General features: G+C 38.2%; 1 protein-coding gene across 1 annotated transcript; it reads right to left on the bottom strand.

Annotated features, from left to right (window-relative positions):
• Positions 1-1,907: 1,907 nt before the first annotated feature.
• LOC124788765 (interleukin enhancer-binding factor 2 homolog) lies at positions 1,908-17,316 on the bottom strand. The gene is made up of 8 exons (XM_047256051.1): positions 17,221-17,316; positions 16,831-17,013; positions 15,866-16,163; positions 15,411-15,573; positions 12,823-12,943; positions 8,924-9,035; positions 2,316-2,468; positions 1,908-2,236 (listed from the first exon to the last, which is right to left on the bottom strand). Exons 2-8 carry the CDS (start codon positions 16,996-16,998, stop codon positions 2,085-2,087), a joined length of 1,167 nt encoding a protein of 388 aa, XP_047112007.1. The 5' UTR covers positions 16,999-17,013; positions 17,221-17,316; the 3' UTR covers positions 1,908-2,084.
• Positions 17,317-22,589: the final 5,273 nt, after the last annotated feature.

Genomic DNA, 22,589 nt, shown 5'->3' on the forward strand with positions numbered 1-22,589 from the left:
ATCCACCTCTCTTGATGTAAAAATAGCTGTACAGAGTTAAATTCAGTGAGCATATAGGCTATGAAATGTCACCATACCGGGAGATAAGTGCCGACATTAAGAGTTCCCTTCCTACAACAATCCATTTCCAGCATTATGAGTCACGAATCTATCCTGCCAGAACCACAGTAGTCCCAATCCCTTTGTTGAAGTTGTGGTTTCAAAAACTGTTGGACCATGCTGATGTACCATTCAGAACTGACTGAACAGACTTCTGGAATTTGACCAGGCCACTAAGCTCCAATTACCTTTTGTACAACACTGCCACATGCACAGAACTTCTCCACCCATAAAACACTATTTCCAGTTAGTAAAAGCATTTTGAGTAGGGGGATCTGATAAGTACACATGCTCTGCAGCAATAGACTTTTTTGGTAAAATAAGTTTCAATGGCAATAGCACAGTTTGTTCAACCAAACCATGTTTAAAATGCACAGTGGCACTAATGGAAACACCCACTGCTTATGCATCATTAGAGTCCATCTCCACCCTTCCAACACCTCCACTCCATTCACGTCATTTTGGAAGTAGGAATACTTCCCTAACCCAGCCGGAGAGTGCTTGGTGACAGGTGTAGTATTGTTCACGTAAGGTTCGGAGAGAAAGGAGTTACACTGTAACCGCGCTTTTATGGTCCTGGAATTAATGTCTTCCTGCTGTTTAAGACTTACCGCTCCTGTCAAATTTCCTATGTCGACAATGTTAATTTGCACCCAATTTTGTGTCAACGTATTTGTAATTTTCCCGCAATTTACACTCTGTGAAAAAAATGTTTGTGGCGAAAAAACTGATTTAAAGTGACGCTGCCATGCTGTTGGCTGTCAAATAGTGTTGACAAACATTACGTGGTTGGTGCTCTGCTCAGCGAATTTCAGCTGGTGAATGTGTGAAAAATGGAACAGGAGCGCCCCCCCCCCCCCCCCAAAGCTCTACTCAGTGTGGTGGCTGATGGGAGTAACTAGGTTTGTTTGAATAAAGATATGACCAATCGCAACTGATTCCGAACCGTGCCTATTCCATGCGCGCAGTTTTATGATGTGATTGTGATGACATGTTTGTCAAACCATATTAAGTGTGTTTCAGCATTTGGTCACTTGTGGCACTGGCTCATACTATCACTCACTCTGCGTTGCTCAAATATTTTTGGTTTAAATACAGCACCAATTACGTATTTCTCATGCTGAGCAAAATGTGTTACAAGAATTTATTCTGGTTGTCACGTGCAAACAGAATGTGTGTGCGCGCGCATGTGCATGTTTCTACATAACTGAAGAGGCACAGTACCTGATAATTTCAAGAAGACAACTACAATGCAAGAGATGCATAAAAAACACGCAATTGGTGCAGTGTTTCATTATTTAAATAATCAATGACAGCTGCGAGCTTTCCAGAAACATCGATTATGACATACGAAATTTGAATCAAATGTTTCTACTTCCCAACAGTATTAATTCCAGTTACATCAGCAGTTTTCGTTAGATGATAAATCTTTACTAGGCAATAAACAAGTCACTGACAAGTACTTTATGGCTTTTATGTACACATACCTAAAGCGCAAATATCCAAGGGGTATTCTATATGTAACATTTACAGCTTAAAATGTTTTTGGAAAGTGTAATTTGATGTTGCACTGTATTTGTATTCTGGAAATAAATGCAAAATAGAACACTAACCTTTAGTAGTTCATATTATTCCGTCCAGAGAGCTAATAAAGGAAAAGACTGTCCTGGATACCTAATATAATTATTAGGAGCACTGTTGTCCATTACCCATATCACAGTACACTGTCATCAGTTAACAGCTCAGTCCAGTATCATACACTGAGAGTTACTTAATAGAGGAAAGGGCGTAAGTATAGAATACACATGTTTAGGTTTCATTGTTTATGAGTATAATGTACACACATCACAGTGAAAAGTCATGAAACATCACACAAACATCAACTGTAACAGCTTGATGGAATGGTCCTGAAAGTTAATATTAAAACAAATATAATAAAAATCTTTAAACAATGCACACACACAGGGATTTAAATAAGGCCTGCATTAATTTTCTGCAGTTTCCATAGCTTCATCACCACCACCATCAGCTTCCATATCATCTTCTTCACCTTCTTTCTTTTCCAGTGGTTTTTCATATGCCTTGTCCAATGGAGACACCACCACACCATCCCAGACAGACATGTCAGTTGCAATACCTGGATAAAATGAATTTTTATTTAGCAATTTGTGACAACATCACGAATGCTAATACTTTGGTTTAATATAGATTCATACCTGCACTGCCCTCTAGACCCAATATGCGCTTGTAACCTCCGTGTGCTAACACACGCAATAATGTCTGTGCAGTAAGACACACCATATCTTGCTGCTCTAAAGTCATTGCTGTGTGAACCCGTATGTTACCTCCTTCACATGGATCTGAAATGCCTAAAAACAATATTTTAATAATTAGATCTCTTCGGAAGCACCTACATGGTTTGAGCATCTGATTTGTTGGCATAGTAATACTAGAAGCAAAAATCTAACAAGCAATGCAAAAAATTGTCATTTGAGTAAGACATGGTAACACCATCTGCATTTTTATTTTAGTACATTTGATTGTATTGTATTATTTGCAAGTCAGGAAGTGTAAATCCGAATAGTTAAGTGCCAAACATGAAAACGATACTGCCATTTTTCCTGTTTGTTACATTGCTATTTTAGACTGTAGACTTGTTTGTTGCAGCCTCCTGCACGTCCAGCTTGTGCTTTTTTTCACATTTACATAACCACTGCACCCTACATCTGTTTGTACCTGCTTACTATATGCAAGTCTTTGTCTACCTCTGTAGTATTTATTCCCACATTTACTCCCTTACTAAATTACCTGTTCCTTGACAGCTTGCACAAAATAAGATACCAATCCACAGGAACACATTTTTGCCGTGACAGCTGGGCGAGTCCACCCTGTTCTGAAGGGGCAGTGGCCTGGGCTGCCTGTTTGGTGGCAATCTGTGCACTGTGTGCGCTCTTGTGGCAATCTCTGTACTACATTACATAGCATAGCAGCAGTCTTTACATTCCACAGGTACAAGGAAAGTTCTTAATCACACGTCTGATTACACATAATGTCATTCGATTTGGGTTTGAAGAGGCAAACAAGGGAATGAAATTTCATTACAGTCAGCATTTGAGTGGATTGCAGGAACTACTAGCTATTCCAACTGCACAATGAAGATGATAAAGGGGAGGGGAGGGGGGCATAGCTGCAAGTACTTTCAAAGGCTCCAGTTCAGGAAAGATGTGGAAGAAGGAGAATAAAATTTTATTTGTAGGAACTGCCAGATGGATTGGTAGTGAGCTGACAATTTTTCATAAGATGCCTTTATTTTACATTGTCAATTTAGTGGGTGGCAATCTACACTACATATTTTGTGTGTTTTGTTTCATGTGATGTTCTGGAAGTGTTTGATCATATTTTTTGCTTTGATACTCTGACTTTTCCAGTGAACCAGTAAGAAACTATATTAGACTATGTACCTCTTCATGTATCACTTTAGGTATTACACTAACCTTAAGCATTCTTCTGCAGAACAGTATTTCATTTTATGTTGAGGCTACACTGCAAAAACCTACTTTCAGAAAAGATTTCTTAACAGTAGGATCCGACTATAAAGCAACTGACATTCGATTAGCACAGAAAATAACTTAGATAAAACTAAACGCAATAGTCTGCATTGTATAACCATTGTTGGAAAGTGGGATCATTTATGACTGGCAAAATTTTGTTGAGGAAGGTAGGTTCAATTGCTATTATCAGTTCACAACCTAGAGGCATTACCAAATGATGGTTTTGTCTACTGCAAACACACATTAAGATGTAAATAATAAATAATTGGTATTACAAAATTTTTTGAATAATTAATACTCCCTCTCTCACTCTGCTTAAGCTCAAAATACTTTTTTTGGATCTGTACAGTTAGATTGTGAATTACTCAGCTATGTAAGCAATGAGTGTAGCTACCTGATGTAACAATCTTACAAGATTACAATGTGATTAATTAACAGCATTGTATAGATACTTAGTGACGGTTTAAGAATTATAGATTCAAAATATTTGCAGTGAGAAGTTAAGTACACAGAGTTCAACAGTAGCCAGTAAAAACTGAACAACTCCTACAATAATGCTCTATGCACCTGGTGACTCAGTGGGTGAGTCGCCGAGTGCAGTCCAGAAAACCCCAGGCTCAATATTGCATCAGTTCTGTGTATTTTTTCTCGCCTTGCCATTTTTTCCACCTTGAACAATGTTTCTTAATGTGTAAAATGCTGAGCTATTGACTATAGGACTCAGAGTAAAACTAAATCTCTTAACAGTTATGGCAGCATTTTACTTTAAAAACATAAAAGACATCAGTGCACCAGGTAAGAAGTCTAAAATGGATGACAATATTTGTTAGGAGAAGGAATTCCAGTTCTAACAGAGAAAACAATGCTAACAGTCATAAAGCAATGTGGACGGCATTTAGTAACAATGTTATTTACATAAAACATTTACAAAATTAGAATAAATTTACAAAATGTCAGTTTGAAATCTGGATTTTTTTTCATTTATTTTAGTTCCAGTTCTTTAATTTCTTTTCCTTCTTTCCATGTTACTTTCTTATTTCATGTTCCAAAGCAATAATTTACCTTTATTCTACACTATTATTCGAGGCATTATCTCCTGTTGTAAAACTGGTACTTCTCATTGAGAACATTTTCTATACTTTTTGTTTTTTGGACAACATTCTGACACTAGATTCTGTAACAGAATCCTTACCTGTGTGTCAGAAGTTGTTTTTAGTTATAATTATCCTAAGCTTTGCTGTCAGTTAATTGACACTATCATTCTTACCAACTTTAGCTAAACACTATGTTCGAAACTTCCTGGCAGATGAAAACTGTGTGCCGGGACCGAGACTCGAACTCGGGAGCTTTGCCTTTCACAGCCAATTGCTCTATCGACTGAGCTACCCATGCATGACTCTTGAGGCATCCAGCTTTACTTCACCAGTACCTCGTCTCCTACCTTCCGAACTTTGCACAAGCCCTCCTACGAAACATGCAGAATTAGCATTCCTGGAAGAAAGGACATGGCTTAGCTGCAGTCTGGGGAATGTTTCCAGAATGAAATTTTCACTCTGCCAGGAAGTTTCATATCAGTGCACACTCCACTGCAGAATCTTTTTGAAGGACCTTTCTCTACTTACTTTCCTCGATCTTTATACTGCGGCATCTTTGGTAATAAATACTGTGTTTCTACTAAGTAAAATTAATATCTGCTATCAAAGCACAATAATAATGTCAATCACCAATTTTAGCGACATTGCCAAGTGTGTTTCCTGCTAGTGTAGATGAGAACTGAACCTGTTCAGTGGATCCAAGTCTAGTGTTATACAATGGAGCGGAGTCCCGCAAAGTTCAATTTCTGAACTACTGTCAACAGTGCCCTCCCACAGTTTCAAACCTCGCATTTAAGAAATCATTCATGCAGGAATGATCATACAAACATACCACTGTTTCACGTCGCACATCCCCTAGTATGGAGGAAACAGTAATAGGCATCCCTGTTGTAGAGAAACAACTGTGAGTTAAAAACAAAGCCACTAGCTCCAGATCGAACCCCAGTCCAGTTTCACAGTGAGTATTCTGCAACACTGGCTCCTTACTTAGCTTTCATTTATCACGGATCTCTCACACAGCACAAAGTTGTGAGCAACCGGGAGAAAGCACAGGTGAGTCATACACTTGGAAAATGGAAAAATGGTTCTGTACAATCAGCAACCAATACCTTTAACATTAGTCTGCTGCCAAGTTCTTGAACATATTCTCAGTTCAAATATAAACAAATTTTCTGAGGCTTAAGAGCTTCTGTCCACAAATCAGCACAGATTTAGAAAGCATTGCTTGTGCAGAACTCAATTTGCCCTTTTCTTACACAGTATCCTGTAAACCATGGATCAAGGGCAACAAACGGACTACTACTTCCTGGACTTTCACAAAGCATTTGAAGTGGTTGACTTAAAGGTCTAAGCATACAGAACAGGTTCCAGATACCCAAGTGGTTCGAAGACTAAGCAATAGAACACAATATGTTGTCCTCAACACTGGGTGTTCATTGGAAACAAGGGTATTATCAGGAGTACCCCAGTGAAGTGTGATACGTGTGATAGGAACACACTTATTGTCAACATACATCAATGATCTGACAGACTGAGCAGCAATCTGCACCTACTGATAACACTGTGGTATACGGGAAGGTGTTGTCAACTGACTGTAAGATGACAAGATGACTGATGCAATTTTTTGTGACTATTGACAGCTTGTTTTAAATGTAGAAACACTTAAGTTACTACAAGTGAGTAGACAAACCAACTCTGCAATTTTTGAATACAGCATTAGCAGTGTATTGGTTCACAGTCACATTGTTTCAATATCTAGGTGTAACTATTCAAGGCATATAATTGATAAAGACAGTAGGAGGGAAGGCAGACTTTGGTTTATACAGAGAATTTTACGAAAGCATGCATTGTCTGTAAAGGACATCATGTTTAGAACATGAGTTCAACCCTTCTTTGAGCCCTGAAGTGTTTTGGATCCCACCAGGTTGAATTCAAGCAAGATATTGAAGCAATTCAAAAATGGGTTGCTAGATTTGTTACAGTTAGGTCTGATCAACAAGTGATTATTACAGAGATAATCTGTGAGCTCAAGTGCCAATACCTGGAGTGAAGGCCTTTTTTGCGGGACACAGAACAATTCTATTGCCACCAGCATATATTTCATTTACGCACCATGAAACAATGACCAGAGAAATTATGGCTCATAGTGAGGCATATAGTAAGTCATTTTTCCTTTTTCTATTTGGGAATGGAACAAGAAATGAAATGACTAATAATGGTACAGGGTACCCTCCACCATACATCATACGAAGGCTTGTGGAGTACCTCTGAATGTATTTCTCTTGTAGGTGCTTCTATTTACATCTCTGGAAGCAAATCAAACTAGGACTCAGGAGAGCCAATGAATTGTCATTGCAGTCTCTCTAAAATTTGGGAAGAGAAGCCTAACAGATTGTCACTAGAGTATAACATGGTCATCTCGCTGCAAACTACCCTGGATCAATAATTAAAAAAATAAATGTAACAACTCTACTGCAGGCAGTGAATTGTTGGAAGGCACAAAAACTAGACTGAGAACTTTGCCAGCTTTCCAACAAATCATTTTGTCAGAGTTATAGCATACACATACAAAGTAACACTTGCACAGCTACTTTGTCCTGACTTACTAGATTGTGCCGGGATAACAGCTCAACTGAGGCAAGCAGCCGTGCTGGATGGAATGGGGAAAAGTAGCAGCAATCAGATGGGAGGGTTGTAGAAGGCTGGAAGACAGCTGAGTAGGAGATGCTGCGGATGCACAGGCATGTGCCAGTAATGAGTTCATTCTAGCCACAGGCAGTTGTGCACAGTTAGGTGCAGTACTGAATAGAAGAGAATGTGAGCAAAAATGGGTAACTATGCCAACAGGATGAGTTACTACTGGTCCTGGAGCAGCACTGGAGATGGATGTGGGGGAGTGGTTGGTGGAGAAAGAGGACGAAAGAATGACGAGACTCAATGTTTAATTTCAAAGACAACTTCCACCTACATTCAGGGGAGAGAAAGAATTTTGTGTGTGTGTGTGTGTGTGTGTGTGTGTGTGTGTGTGTGTGTGCAGCATGTTAGGTCTGTGGGTGGTCAACTCTGCTCTTAGCCACAGTTTGGCTGTGGCCATTCATTTTGGTTGGCAGCTGGTTGCATAAAATGCTGTGCAGAAATTACAGAAGGTATGGTTATGATATGACTGTTTTAACAGATAGTCTCTTCTCTGACAGGGTAAGCCTGCGAGAAGCCTTGAGGAGGCGATGCTGCGTTTGTGTACTGCACAGGGTCTTACAACTGCAAATGCCACAGCACAACAATCAATGCAGTCCTTTGATACAGTTATTCCTACCAGTGATACCATGTTCAAGTAGGTAGTGATTAAAAAACTTGAAGGATAACCACAACAGTTTGCTACCACCACCACCACTACTTGCCTAGTGCCTTTGTTCCGAGCAGCAGCCTCCACATAGCACTCACAAATTCAGACCACCACCTGCGTCTTCCCCACCTCCACCTGTACGTCGTGCAATTCTGCCGATAGTATTGCCATTTGGCTAAGAGCACTGTCAACTGTAGACTACTTTAGTGCCTGCAGCCAGCTCTGTACAGCTCCTGTCACTGCAGTAGAGAGTAAAGTTATACTACTTATGTTGTGAGGACAGTATTCCGACTTTGCAATATATTTATGGAGGACTAAGATGATATCAAATGTCTACTAAATTAAATTCCATTACAGCAAAAGTATCAGACTGCCAAAACACATCATTTTTAAAATATTGCTGTATCATATTCGGTTATATCTTATTGTGTCACTACATTTTGTACTAGTGCCATCCTGTCAAGTTCAAGTTGATAGTTATAGTGTGCAACTGGCACATTTACAGAACTAGTGTAGTAAAACCACTTTTCTGCTACCATGGATGTTTGGGCTGAACTAATAGAAGCCTTACATTATAACATCCCAACAGATAATATCCAACCTTAGCACCAGACAGTTATTTATCTAATCTGTTGCTCACTGTCAATATTTAAATTATGTTGTACGTGTCACAAAGAAGTTCAACACAACAACACGCAGCTCATGATCAGGGGTATAGATCCTCATAACAATCAACATGGGAACAATCAAAATAAGAGAGGGTGCTGAAGTATTACGTACGCATATTACCTAACATTTATACACAAAATAAAGCTTTAAATTATGTAGAACAATACCTGCTGATCCTGGGAGAAACAAACCAGCTGCAAGCAACTGCAGAACCCTGCGATATGCCTGATTGATTGGCAATGCCTGACGACTGGGATTATTCATAATTGAACTATGTGCCTGTGAAAGAAAAATATTTTTAATCTGTATTGCATTTCATTTTATACAAACCATACAAAGAAAATTTTACGACATACTGGTTGATCAGCGGACATAAATTTAGTAAATTTATGAAGAACATAAGTTATGGTTCAGTTGTCATAACCCAAAGTTGTATGTAAAATTTCATTTACCAATCTTGTTTCTTTTTCTTGAGATGCTGAAGACCACAGACAGCATGGTTATGAACATTTGTTGTGCATCAACAAAGAAACTAGTCATTTGCACAATCTGCTAGTTGAATTAGCCTCACTTAGCATTGAACTCGTTAAAAAATTTCAACAAAATTAAGATCTATCTGAAAATAAATAAGCACTGTAAGCGTTAATTAGAATGTGCTATCCATTGTGGCATAATGGACCGATGCAGCAAGCTCAATCGGAATACTGGAACTGTGCATGTTGTCTAGATACAGTATATAACTTCCCAAGTTTGTTGCATGTGATGCGTGGCTTAGAATATAGTAAGTCAACGAAGAGAACTGCAGAACTAGCTATCAGGCTAGAGACTTCTCATTTAATGTTGTCTTGAGAAGTCACTATAGTTGAAATATACTATGCACATGAAAGTACCTGGACACGCCCAAAAACATACATTTTCAATATGAGGTGCATTGTGCTGCCGCCTACTGCCAGGTACTCCATATCAGCGACCTCAGCTAGAGAGCAGAATGAGGCGCACCACAGAACTCATGGACTTCAAACATGGTCAGGTGATTGGGTGTCACTTGCGTCATACGTCTGTACGTGAGATTTCCACACTCCTAAACACCCCTAGGTCTACTGTTTCCAAAGTGTTAGTGAAGTGGAAATGTAAAGGGACACATACAGCACAAAAGCATACAGGCTGCCCTCGTCTGTTGGCTGACAGACCACCGACAGTCTAAGAGGGTCGTAATGTGTAACAGGCAGACATCTCTCCAGACCATTACACAGGAATTCCAAACTGCATCAGGATCCACTGCAAGTACTATGACAGTTAGGCAGGAGGTAGGAAAACTTTGATTTCATGCTGCCTGCTCATATGCCACACATCACCACGGTGAATGTCGAATGACGCCTTGCTTGGTGTAAGGAGCGTAAACGTTGGATGTTGAACAGCGGAAAAACATTGTGTGGAGTGACCAATCACGGTACACAATGAGGCGATCTGATGGCATGGTGTGGGTATGATGAACGTCCGGTGAACGTAATCTGCCATCATGTGTAGTGCCACCAGTAAAATTTGGAGGCGGCTGTGTTATGGTGTGGTCATGTTTTTCATGGAGGAGGCTTGCACCCATTGCTGTTTTGTGTGCCACTATCACAGCAAAGGCTTAAAATATTTTAAGCACATTCTTGCTTCCCACTGTTGAAGAGCAATTCAGGGATGGCAATTGCAACTTTCAATACAATCAAGCACCTGTTGATAATGCACGGCCTGTGACAGAGTGGTTACACGGCAATAACATCCCTGTAATGGACTGGCCTGCACAGAAACTTTACCTGTATCATACAGAAAACCTTTGGGATGTTTTGAAACACTGACTTCATGCTAGGCCTCACCAACCAACATCGATACTCTGTTCAGTGCAGCAGTCAGTGAAGAATGGGCTACCATTCCCCACGAAACCTCCCAGCACCTGATTGAACGTATGACTGTGAGAGTGGAAGCAGTCATGAAAGTTAAGGGTTGTTTAACACCATACTGAATTTCAGCATTACCGATGAAGGGCACCACGAACTTTTAAATCATTTTCAGTGAGCTGTCCACGTACTTTTGATCCCATAGTGTATATTATTCTGTAATATCAGGTAAACCATGAAATATGTGGCAATTACTTTTTGCATTACCATGCCTCTCAATCATTTTCCCTAATGAAGTGTCACTTCTAATTAGTTATATCTAATTCTTATTTATCGCCCTATATGCTACTCATTTCGCCTATATCTCACCTTTCCCTTCCCAGAGGCAACTAATCATGACCTGACAAATGTTTCTCTGATTAATGAAGGTTAGAATTTTTTTATATTCATTAATTTCTAGAATATTCATGAAAATAGTCAGACATCATTAACAATTAGACTTATCACATCAGCATGGGAGCCTGAAGCTTTTATTATGTGCATGAACTACTTATCAGTGTAACTTCAAGCTTAACACTCTGCCATCTGCATGTCTTGTAACAATTTATTTGCTTGGAGCTGGCAGTGCTAATTCAGATTACTTGGCTTATCACCAGCTTTTCTTGACATGATCGGGAGATTACAATCTTCTTAAGTCTAACTACTCTCATCATTAGTTCTCGTAAGTTCTCAGCCCTGTTCCCTTACTTTCATGAAATTTCAAAGGTGTACATATGCAAATAAATATGTCGCTTTATGTGACCAAAAAGTCTCAACCAGATCACGACGAGACGTACGCGATGTAGTGGCAACCTCAAAGTTTTGCTCAGAAAAAGATACAATGTCTTATCCACAAATCAGATGCTTTCAATAAATTGTGAAATCGGACCTTTGTGTTCTGTTTTGAAATATGGACACGTACGGAATGCATTAAATAATGTGCAATTTAAGAGTTACAAGCAAACCTTTTTACAATTTTTCTGTATACAGGGTAATAAATATTGGTCTGCCTGATCCACTCCTTTCATGTATTTATTGCAGTCTAATGCACTTTCAGGTTTTTTTATTGTGTAATTCATTTTGCTACATTTTCTTTGAGTGTCAGTCAAAGTTGCATTATGTGTTGTAGAGATCATTTTTATTGTTTTAGTTTTTCAAAGCTCTTCATACCAGTGCGGGTACTTCACCTTCCCATTGATCACAAGCTTCAAACATTGACTTTTGCGCACTTTAATTTTTCCAGAAATTCTCTATTTTTCCATATTGTTCCGTGAACTTGAATTTTCTTTTCAAGTAACTTCTCTGCAAGTTCTACACCGTAATAATAATTATACATGTAGATTTGATGCAACTTTCCATAAGAAGGTATCAGTAGTTCCATCACTGTTGCTGCTAAAGGCTGTCCAGCACCAGAATTTACCTTAAATGAGGAACTGTATCTTGTACTCTAATCACACAGCATCCATATGAGTATGCCGTAGTTCTTAATTTTCGACAGCTTGCAAACTAAAATTTAACCTCCTTAAACTTTTAGGAAAAATAATCGATTATGAATTCCACTTCGAAAAGCCGTGATCATGTGTAGTAAATAACGGCAGAGCAACTTGCTATCTTGTCAAGATTTTACACTACCACAGACTACACCGTTGACTATCAGATTAAATCCTTGTAGATGTGACACGTGTTTATATTTGAGCCCTTTTACACATCCTTTATGATTTTCCTGTAACAGCCAATGCTAATAGTTTTCCTTAAACACTTAACATACCTATTTACACTGCACTACAACTTCCGCTGCCACCACGACAACCACCATCACCAATGAAGACACTCAAAGCTGCACATTACAGTTCTGCTTTCTGGGTGCTCATTACTAATAGGCATAAATGCAATGATTATGGAACATACTGCATGTCAGCTGACATGTAAGACCTTACACTGTCATGCATGAAGTCCTACCATCTTCACACGTACATACTTGATTTATAAATCTAATTTCAAAACTGAGAAATGCTATTTTTTATATTTTTGTACAGAATAGATTATGACAACCCGACAAATATTTTGTGCACATTTGTCAACTGTTTTTTAAAATTCCAATTATCCATTACAATCAAGTACAATAAAAATGCCTGTCAACTTACCAGCAAGTCGAGCATCCACGGAGAAAGAGGTTCAAAACCTTCAAATCTGTTTCTTAGATCTCTCAATAGGCGTATAAGAACTTTTATTGATGAATGGTGGGCATTTTCTTCAAACCAACGGCTGAAAAGTTGATAAGTTATCAAAATCATGTGGCAGATACTTCCCCATCAGATGTATTATGAACACGCAACCTACCACTACAATAGTAATTTAAAATTTTTTTTTTTACAGTGATCATGTATGCCACAGAGAACTGTTCAAAGCAGAGAAGTTTCACAACCGAGCACAAGAAATCTGTGGTGTACATATTGTGAAGCTATAAATTAATCCCCAGAAATAACAATAAGTAATTAAGACTAAATAAATCTCGGGTGAACAGCCTGGTATGAACGTGCATGTCCTATGCACACTCATATCAGGCTGTTCAGCCGAGATTTATTTTGTCAAAATACGCCTGGAGAAATTTAAGTATCACAACAAGTAAGTAGTATACCATTTATTTTGAAAATTATCTCCAATGCAAAATCAATTTTAACATGTCCACAGCACTATTTCCTTTTAGTGCTCAAATATCATCTAGTGCCTTATAGTTGTGTAACATATTTATCCTTTTATTGCTTTGCTATACTCCTAAAACGGTTCAAATGGCTCTGAGCACTATGGGACTCAACTGCTGAGGTCATTAGTCCCCTAGAACTTAGAACTAGTTAAACCTAACTAACCTAAGGACATCACAAACATCCATGCCCGAGGCAGGATTCGAACCTGCGACCGTAGCGGTCTTGCGGTTCCAGACTGTAGCGCCTTTAACCGCACGGCCACTTCGGCCGGCGCTATACTCCTATTCTTAGATCATAGATCTATGGTCTAAGCCTTGTTTCATTAGTTGGTTACATTGGTTCACACTCTTGCTATGTGATTTTTGCAAGAGGGATCCATAATTAAGATTTAATGGTCTCATGTTGTGGTAAGAAATTAAAGGTGGTAATAAGATTAATGACGGTCTTCTCACAACATTCTTCCAATAGGTGTATGTGGAGATGCCCCCACGATGTGTGGCACAGATCGTCACTGGAAAGGTCAACATTGTTCTTGTGTTATAGGTCTGTTGATATACTATTTATAATACTAGTCCTTTATCAGACATAACAAGCATCAAGCTGGTGGTACTGAACAGACAGCAACTGATTAATTTTCTTTCTGTAGAGTCGTTGTGCTGTATTCACTAAATGAAGGGGATCATTAGAAGGGTAGGGATGCTGTTTGGAGTTACAGTGAAAGCTGACAAGCTCTTTTGATAAGAGTGAAGAAATACATGTTGGTCTTTGGGGCTATTATTTCAGGTGGAGACATGCTAACAATCTCAGTAGGTACATGTGTCTTACATTCACTAAGAGGAATATGTATCTAAATGATTTACTGTCACATGACTTCAGTTCATACAAGGTGTTGTGCAATAGGGGCCGTAATCACCTCATTGTGAACCTTAACATTGGATTTGAAGATTGGGGCCTGCAAAAAATACTATTGAGAGTAACTGGAGGGGAGTGGGGGTTCCTGTCAGACCTGTTGTTGAAAAGGACAAAAGGCATTCTTCTGTCTTGCATGCTCGTGTTGAGCCCAGTTAGAAGACCTGTTTTACAGCATTACTGTCATTTTTCATTATTGGCAACAAATATAGGCCCCTGCTCCTAAGTTAAGTGCGACTGGCTGGCTGTGTATTCTCTTCCTTTATGGGCGGGGAAGGTGAGGTTGGCATTCAAGTTGTTTCACATGTCATTTGTTTTTTAATTGAGGTATGTGTTATAGTCTCAGTTTTCTAAATTGTTTCTTGAATTTTGTAAAGGCTGTTTTATTACTGTACACTATATTTTCTTCATAAGTTTATTTCCTTTCATGAGTCTCCATCTCTAATATTAAATTTGGTGCCTGGATATTTTGTGTGGTTAATGTTTTTGTTGTGTAAGCTATCAACCATCGGTATCTGCATCTTCAGTTGAGGCATATAGGTTAACCACTGTTGCTGAAACCTCTTTCTATAGTTTGTGGTTTTTCACTGTGTGTATTGCCACCATATTTTGTCATTTTGTACTGCTGTCTATGTCAAATTTGCATATAACTGTGTCTTACATTACACTATTATGAATTTGTGTTTTTTATTTGGTGTTTATATTTCCACACCAGTGTAATATGAGGTGGTGTTGGCTGTCATTATCGTTTCTTGTAAAGAACAGCAACCACTGAGCCATTAGAGATAAACTTCGAGGTTTTCAGAGGCAGTCAGTTTATGAAATGAATTAACACCATGAATACTACCAAGTTTAGAACATCAAATCTTCAGACTTCAATGACAGCACACTCAATCCCTAATAATGTAAAGCGAACTATCCCTAACAATAAGTAACAAGTTTCAACTTTAATTCATGCCTTCTACAGCAAACAAGCAATGTCAGGAGCATTCTTCCGATAACGCCTCTTAAAAGTAGAACAGAGCAGACTGAAGCTTTTAGAAACAGACGACTCATTTTATTAGTACATTTACACGTTTTTGAAGAGTGAATACTATGAACATGGGAAACATTCTCACCTGTGTCTGATTGCTGCTAAATGACTCTGCAAAATTTTCTGGTCTAAATGCAGTTCAGGGTCTAGTTTCCGAAGATTGTGATGGACAGTGGTCATTAAAACCCTCACAGTTGCTTCAGAACTACTGATCTCGAAGCCACGGTCATTTGTTAACATAGAGAGAACTGAAACATTTTGTACAAACTTTAACATTATATTTGTCACACACACACACACACACACACACACACACACACACACACACACACACAAAACATTTTATATCTTATGTAAAACCTCTTTCCCCACTGTTTCTGCCGAAATATATTTTCCGAGTATGTTTATTACATAAGTATTCCCACAGAATAAGCCATTTCACATACTGCAATATTCCAATATCCAAAAAATTGCCAATTTAATGCTACTACTGTAAAGACAATGTTTGACATTTTCTCAAGGAATGATTGAGTTACTCACTCTCTTGTGGATCTTGAGCTTTCAAATCTTCTTGCACCTTAACACCAAGCGCATCAACAGCTTCTCTTGTTGGCAAGGTTTTCAGTATGACAACAATGTCTGCCACGTTATGTCCAGTCATCATAGTTCCCTTTTTAAAAGATCCAACTTGTCTAACTTCTTCCAACTGACAGGCATCAAAGCCACCTGGAGCAACAACCAAGTTGTCCATTACTGTCTGTATCTTTGTCACAAGATTTAGTACAGAAGTCTGCTCTTGAGGTGATGGTGACAGGTCTGTATTTCTCTTCAGAAGTGCCTACAAAGAAAACCAAAGTTCTTTTTTTGCAAGAATGCAGCACCACAGTAAAATATGATGAGAAAAACAAGCAATAGTAATCTTAATTATGTCAGCCTAATACAACTGCTACAAACAATAGTAGTCATAAAGCATGAACTACCTACAAATTTATTCTTTTTAAAAACATGAAGGAACTGTCAGCACTAGAAGGCAAATTACAGGTCGACTAAGTACTAATAGTTCTTGTATAGAGGAACATGAGCGAACACCAAAACAATAATTACCCATGTGATCTATATAACCTATTAATAAAAACGATCTGCAGATGTGAAATGCATAGAAAAGTATAGTGAAATAATGTTATGGAACTCCACAGTTATTCTTGTGTAAACAATTATGCACTCGTCTGCTACCAGCAGCTGAATATGCCATGCCACAAAACCTGAAATTGTCAGACTAAAAGTCATTGTACGGACATATTTCTAGTAAACAAGAGGCTCATAATAAATACATAAAAAAACACGTAGTTAAAAAACTGCTTTACAAGACCGCTAAGGTAAAACGTACAGATGGCCAGATTTACAGACATAAGCACCAGGAAGACATACTATTTCTATGTACTCAAACTATAGATATTAGCCTATTTCATTATTAATTAAGGTTAAATGTAACACGAAAGTTTTACCTGCGTGAATGCAGTCTCATCAGGCAATGGCTTTACACGAGGAAACGCAGATTCACACAAAGTAAGATCGAAAGGGTGACGAGGGACAAAAGGCTTAACTTTGAATGGCCCTGGTCTGCCCATTCCTCTTCCCATTCCACCTCGACCTCTTCCTCTTACCATCTTCATCTTGTTACTGTTGTGCTGCAATTAAACATATAAACTTCACCTTGACTGTAGCTTAAACAAAGCTTTCTCTTTATCAGCTATTCAGCCACGAACGAGACAACACGCCGCGGGATTTATTTTACATAGTACAAGCAACTTCTCCTAAATGAAAACTTCTATTGAAACAACGTGAAAAACTTATTTCACAAGCATTCAGATGCCCTTATTAAAAAACGTACTTACGTTACAACTCGTTCAATACAATCACTATTCCGCGTCTTCTACAACAACAGCACAAAACCAGACGCCGGATCCAAAGACCTTAAACTATGCACCAACCTCAGATGACATTTGTGAGACATTACCAAAGATTTCACTATCATTAGCTAAAAAATAGTGAATCAACGGTGAAAGAGAAAAATGATGCCTCCTGCATTGGTAATGTTATACACGGTTGAATTCCCAAAAGCGTTTGTAGGACATAAAAATATTACATTAGCATCTTCGCAAGCGATATGTACTTTAAGTTTGGTGAAACATATTCCACCAGCGTAAAGGCTGATTCAGCTTGACGGAACGGGACGTAGCGAAACGTAATAAACAAAACATTCCACAAGATTTCAAATGGTCTGATTTACACAGGCGGTCAATGGGTGGAATGGAACGGGATGGACTGGGACGTTAAGGTAAGGTCAAGGTACTCGGAATGAGCACTGTGACGTTGACGCTGGTGGCGAGAGGATGGTGTCAATTCTAGTACCCGACTCCACCCGTCGACTTTGACCAATTATGTAATGTATGACGTTGTTTTGTTTGTACCGCAAATTACGTACGTTAAGTGGTTTCTCTGGATTTCCTAGTTACGCGTATATCAAAATTTCTACATATATTGTTTTGTTTTCATATTGTAATTCATTTTCGGCATCTTTTGTTGACGAAAGTAGTCGAAATTCATAAGTTCTTGATTTCTCACACAACTGCTTTTAATTATGGATGAGTCATTTGTATTTACAGTGAAAATTCTCCATGAGAAAATGATTGAGAGTAAGTCAGCTATAAGATTTTTGAAATCATTTGGCGTTACTGCAGAATTTTGCAAGTACAGTGTTTGTGGAAATTATATGAGTTTGACAAAGGTGGAGGTGCAGAAAAAATAATGTATGGAGATCTATACACAGGGGGGCCTGGTTCGAAAGATCAAGGCTGAATTTAGAATTAACTGTCATGTTAACCTACTATTTTTGCTATCAATATTCTTGTAGATCTGTCATGCATGAAGAAGGTGTTTCGTGTGGCACTTTAGTTAACCGGTTTCATTTTGTAGAGAAATCTGTGGGGAATATATAGAGGATAGAGGATTATGGGGGGGGGGGGATTAGAGTTGAAGTAGACAAATCACATTTAGGAGAGAGAAAGTATAAAGGGGGCATGAGGCTGTTGGACTTTGGATTTTTGGAGTATAGTTTCTGGAGGGGATCGTGATGTTGTATTTAGGGTTGTACAAAATCGTACAAAGGAAGTAATGACATCTTTAATAGAAGAATATGTGGAAGAAGGTTCCATAGTCATGTCAGATGGGTTTGCTTCATACAAGCGCCTGGGTGAAAGGTGTTATCATCATTTGATCATGAATCACAATATTCAGTTTAAAGATTACAAGATGGGGCCATGTACCACTACTATTGAGGGGTATTGGACGACCATAAAATCTATTGTCAGGTGGCAAAATAGAAGCATTTCTGTGTTGTGAGGCCATTTGCATGAATTCTGTTGGAGGAAGAGTATTCGTAAGGTTATTGTGTATTTCTTGCGTTTATGAAAATAGTCAGCAAAATGAACAAGCCTCGTTTTGTTTGTTAGGCGTTGGTGGGTCTGATGCTTTTTCCTTGTTTTACGTTGCGTTTTTTTCTGTTACTGTACTGTGGGTTTGCTCCTTTTTTGGTTTCTCTGGGGACAGGTTTTTCTGTCGTTTTAATATTATTTGGTTACAATGGTGGGTGAGGGGAATTGCTGTGTCTTGTACCTGTGGGTTTACTTGACTGACTTGTGATATCATTCTTTTTATTATTTTAAAATTTTGCGTCTGGTTGAGGACAGGTGGCAGGGAAGAACTGATTGGGTGGTGCCTCTTTTGTGCCTGGCAGTTTGTGTTTCTTATTAATTTTTTGACTAGTTATTCTCGATTTTGTGTATTTCGTTATAGTTTGACATCTTAACATTATTATTTCTTGTTATGTCCTTATTTTGTTCTTCTTGTCAGTCTCGATCCTTCACTCCTTTGGAAGTTCATATGTGGTAAGTTTCGTTTTGTGTAGCCACTTTTATGTTTTCCTCTTCGATGTTTTTGCTATACTTCTCTTAATTTTACTTTAATTCCTGATGTATCAACTTTACTGAATGTTATTTTGAGCTACTGTAGCTGGTGTTACTTATTATAGTTATCAGTTCCAAAGTTTGATTATTTTTGCGTTTTGTTTTTTGATCATGCAGTCATGTAAAGATTTTCATTTTTTGAAAGTCTGGCCATATTCTGTAGGTCACTAATAAGATCGTTTTCGAAGCAGGTTTCTCATATGTTACCAGATTTTTGCACTTGTAATTGCTCTTTGTACTACCGCAAAACAGTAATATTGGAGTCAGTAACTAGAAATGACCTGTTATATAGGTTACTTCTAGTTACCGATTCCAATTGGAAAGTTCATTAATGGGATCTTCATTTTTCCAGTAGCTATCTCAAATGTAATAATATTTTTCTGCTCGTAATTGCTCTCTGAATTACCGCAAAAAAGCTACAAGCATTGGAATCAGTAAGTAGAATAGACCTCTTATGTAGGTCAATTCCTGTTACCGATTCCAACTATTCGATTGTTCATTCATTAAACCCTTTTTTCTATTCGATGGCTCATTAACTGGATCGTTTCTTTCCAGTAGGTGTCTCAAATGTAATAACATTTTTCTGCTCATAATTGTTCTCTGATTTACCGCGAAATAGCTACAAACATTGGAATAGATAACTAGAATTGACCTGTAGGTCAATTCTAGTTTCCTATTCCACCTATTCGCTATTTCATTAATTAGATCTTTTTTTCAAGTCCTGTGTTACATGTAGTACTATTTCTGCACTCTTAGCTGCTCTCTGAACTTCTGCAGTAAAGTTAGTAATATTGGAATTGGTAACTAGAATTGACCTCTTATACAGGTCAATCCCAGTTACCAATTCCAAGATTTGTTAATTTTTAATGTATTTCCTTTACGTCAGTTCCTGATTTGTTTAGGATTTCCAGTTGATGTTTCTCCATATTTCATGTTGGTAATGCATATTTGTTATAATTCTCTTTATTTTTCCGTTGTTCTGTTCTAATTTAATTTCTCCCCGCCCAAAACACCAACTTTCCTGCGCTTCTCCCATTTGAATGAATAATCAATAATAAAATTAACATAATTTTGCAATAGAACGATTTCACCATGTGCTATACTGTATTACAGTTTATGGTTCTCTGTGCCCCTCCATTTGCATAAATTATGATAATAATTCTAGTTAGACACAAATTTTTTACACTCCTGTTCTTACTTATTTCGGTTATCTTCAACTCATTTACATATAATTCGTGTGTAAATAATAATCGCATTAAATTTATTATTTTGTCGCATGCTATATTCGTTTGTTTATGAGTATGATCAATTCCCTTCATAGATTGCTGATATGCAGCATCTTTGCCTTATGTATGACACCATTAGTCAAATCCAATGAGTGGAATCAGACACTAGAATTTATCCAGAGGATATCGTCATTTGTTAACATAAAAAGTTAACCTATTTTCACCACACTCACTAATGTATTAATTTTTTATTTTGCTTTGTTTATGTGACACATTTCAAATATTACACAGTGACTTAGATATTATTTCCATTGAATGTTTTCCAATAAGACAGGACAGAAATCCAAAAGAGAAAAATGCTTTAGCTAATACAATAATGGAACAGCTGACACTTACACTACATACACATAAGAATTTAAATTGATGAAGAAATATTCACGAAATAGCTTTTCTAAGTGAAAATGTCAACTATACCGAAAGGGATACATACAATAATTTGACATTCTTCGAAGCACAGAAAAAACACAATAGATATGGTAAATTGATTTCCTTTATAAATATTGTCATTGCTTTTCCAGATGTTCCGCTTTTCGGTAGTGTGCTATACAAAATTAATCAAATTGTGGGAACAGGCTAAACTGTGACTTTCCAATATTAGTGATTTCTCTGGATTCTACTCTCAGGTAACTGCTATTTTTAGCTGCACATTGTCACAGTTTAAAATCCCATTTTATTAATTCAAAACTTATATTCCTTCTCACTCCATGACTCCACTAATATTAAAATCTTACTTCTGTGAAGTATCACTGTAGATGTTACACTTTGGTTAACACTAGCAAATATATCTGCTAATTGTTGTATCTGTCCTGGTGGAATGGGTCAGTCGAGCCAACTGATATTTATGCTCTTGTCTGTAAAGCAGTTACTTGTCAGGACATAAGGTTAACAGTAACCCAACTGCCAAAAAGTTACATGTGATGGTGTTTTCAATATTTGCAGCCATTCTTTCTCATTTTTTACATGATACACAATGTTTTGTTTGCTAAACATCATCTTAATTACACCCAGTGCTGGTTGCCAGTCCTTGCTGAGATAATAACCACAACCCTGGTTGATGAGATCGTCCCACAAATTTCAATGGACTCTCTAACAACACTGATCCAGTGTATGGACGTATGTGCTAAAATCGTGGTATGTTCATGTTCCATTGCACGAGCCTTGAACAAACGATGATCTGCAATTGATGGGATACATTACTTGAGTGTACTGCTGGCGTACTCAGCATCAATCTTTGATGGTGTATGCTGTTCGTCCACTGTATATCTCGCACACATTTGTGCTGAATTTGGTATATACTGTCTCCCATAAATGTAAACTAAGGTCGTCTTCGATGCTCCCCAGCAACGCTCGTGTTTTATTGCGTGAGAAAAGAACAGTTCTCACTAAGTTCTTTCTCAGTATGTGCCCAATTTTTCCCAATAGTGCGCCTGTGTAGAGTAAAAAGACTGTGGCTGCCTCTGTCTCCATGACTTCGTCCATCTTCATACAATGTACTGTAGTGGAAGGGCACAGAGCATTCGTAATCTAACATTCTGAATAACCGTTTTCTGTAACACAGTTGTGAGGCGTACTAGTTCCTGGGGAAGACACTCTGCATCTCAGATGGTGCATACCCTGTATACTAGAGGTTTCTCTTTGGCATCTGTGGTGGGCGCTGTGTCACCTCCTTGGGCACCAACAAGCGCCCTCAGATGGGAACTGCATACAGAAATGTACTATGTGATCAAAAGTATCTGGACACCCCCAAAAACATACGTTCTTCATATTATGTGCAGTGTGCTGCCACCTACTGGCAGGTACTCCATATCAGCGACCTCAGTAGTCATTAGATATCGTGAGAGAGCAGAGTGGCGAGCTCCGCAGAACTCACGGACTTCGAACGTGATCACGTGATTGAGTGTTACTTGTGTCATACGTCTGTACTCGAGATTTTCACACTCCTAAACATCCCTA

The sequence above is a fragment of the Schistocerca piceifrons genome, chromosome 1 (genome assembly GCF_021461385.2).
Source record: "Schistocerca piceifrons isolate TAMUIC-IGC-003096 chromosome 1, iqSchPice1.1, whole genome shotgun sequence".
Lineage (NCBI taxonomy): Eukaryota > Metazoa > Arthropoda > Insecta > Orthoptera > Acrididae > Schistocerca > Schistocerca piceifrons.

What these genes read in the sequence shown, in the direction of transcription:
- LOC124788765 (XM_047256051.1), bottom strand. Translation starts at nt 16,998, where the DNA reads ATGAAGATGGTAAGAGGAAGAGGTCGAGGTGGAATGGGAAGAGGAATG. An exon ending in ATGAGACTGCATTCACGCAG is followed by an intron (nt 16,164 to 16,830) that starts GTAAAACTTTCG and finishes TTTTCTTTGTAG; the next exon opens with GCACTTCTGAAGAGAAATAC. An exon ending in TTAGCAGCAATCAGACACAG is followed by an intron (nt 12,944 to 15,410) that starts GTGAGAATGTTT and finishes TCAACTTTTCAG; the next exon opens with CCGTTGGTTTGAAGAAAATG.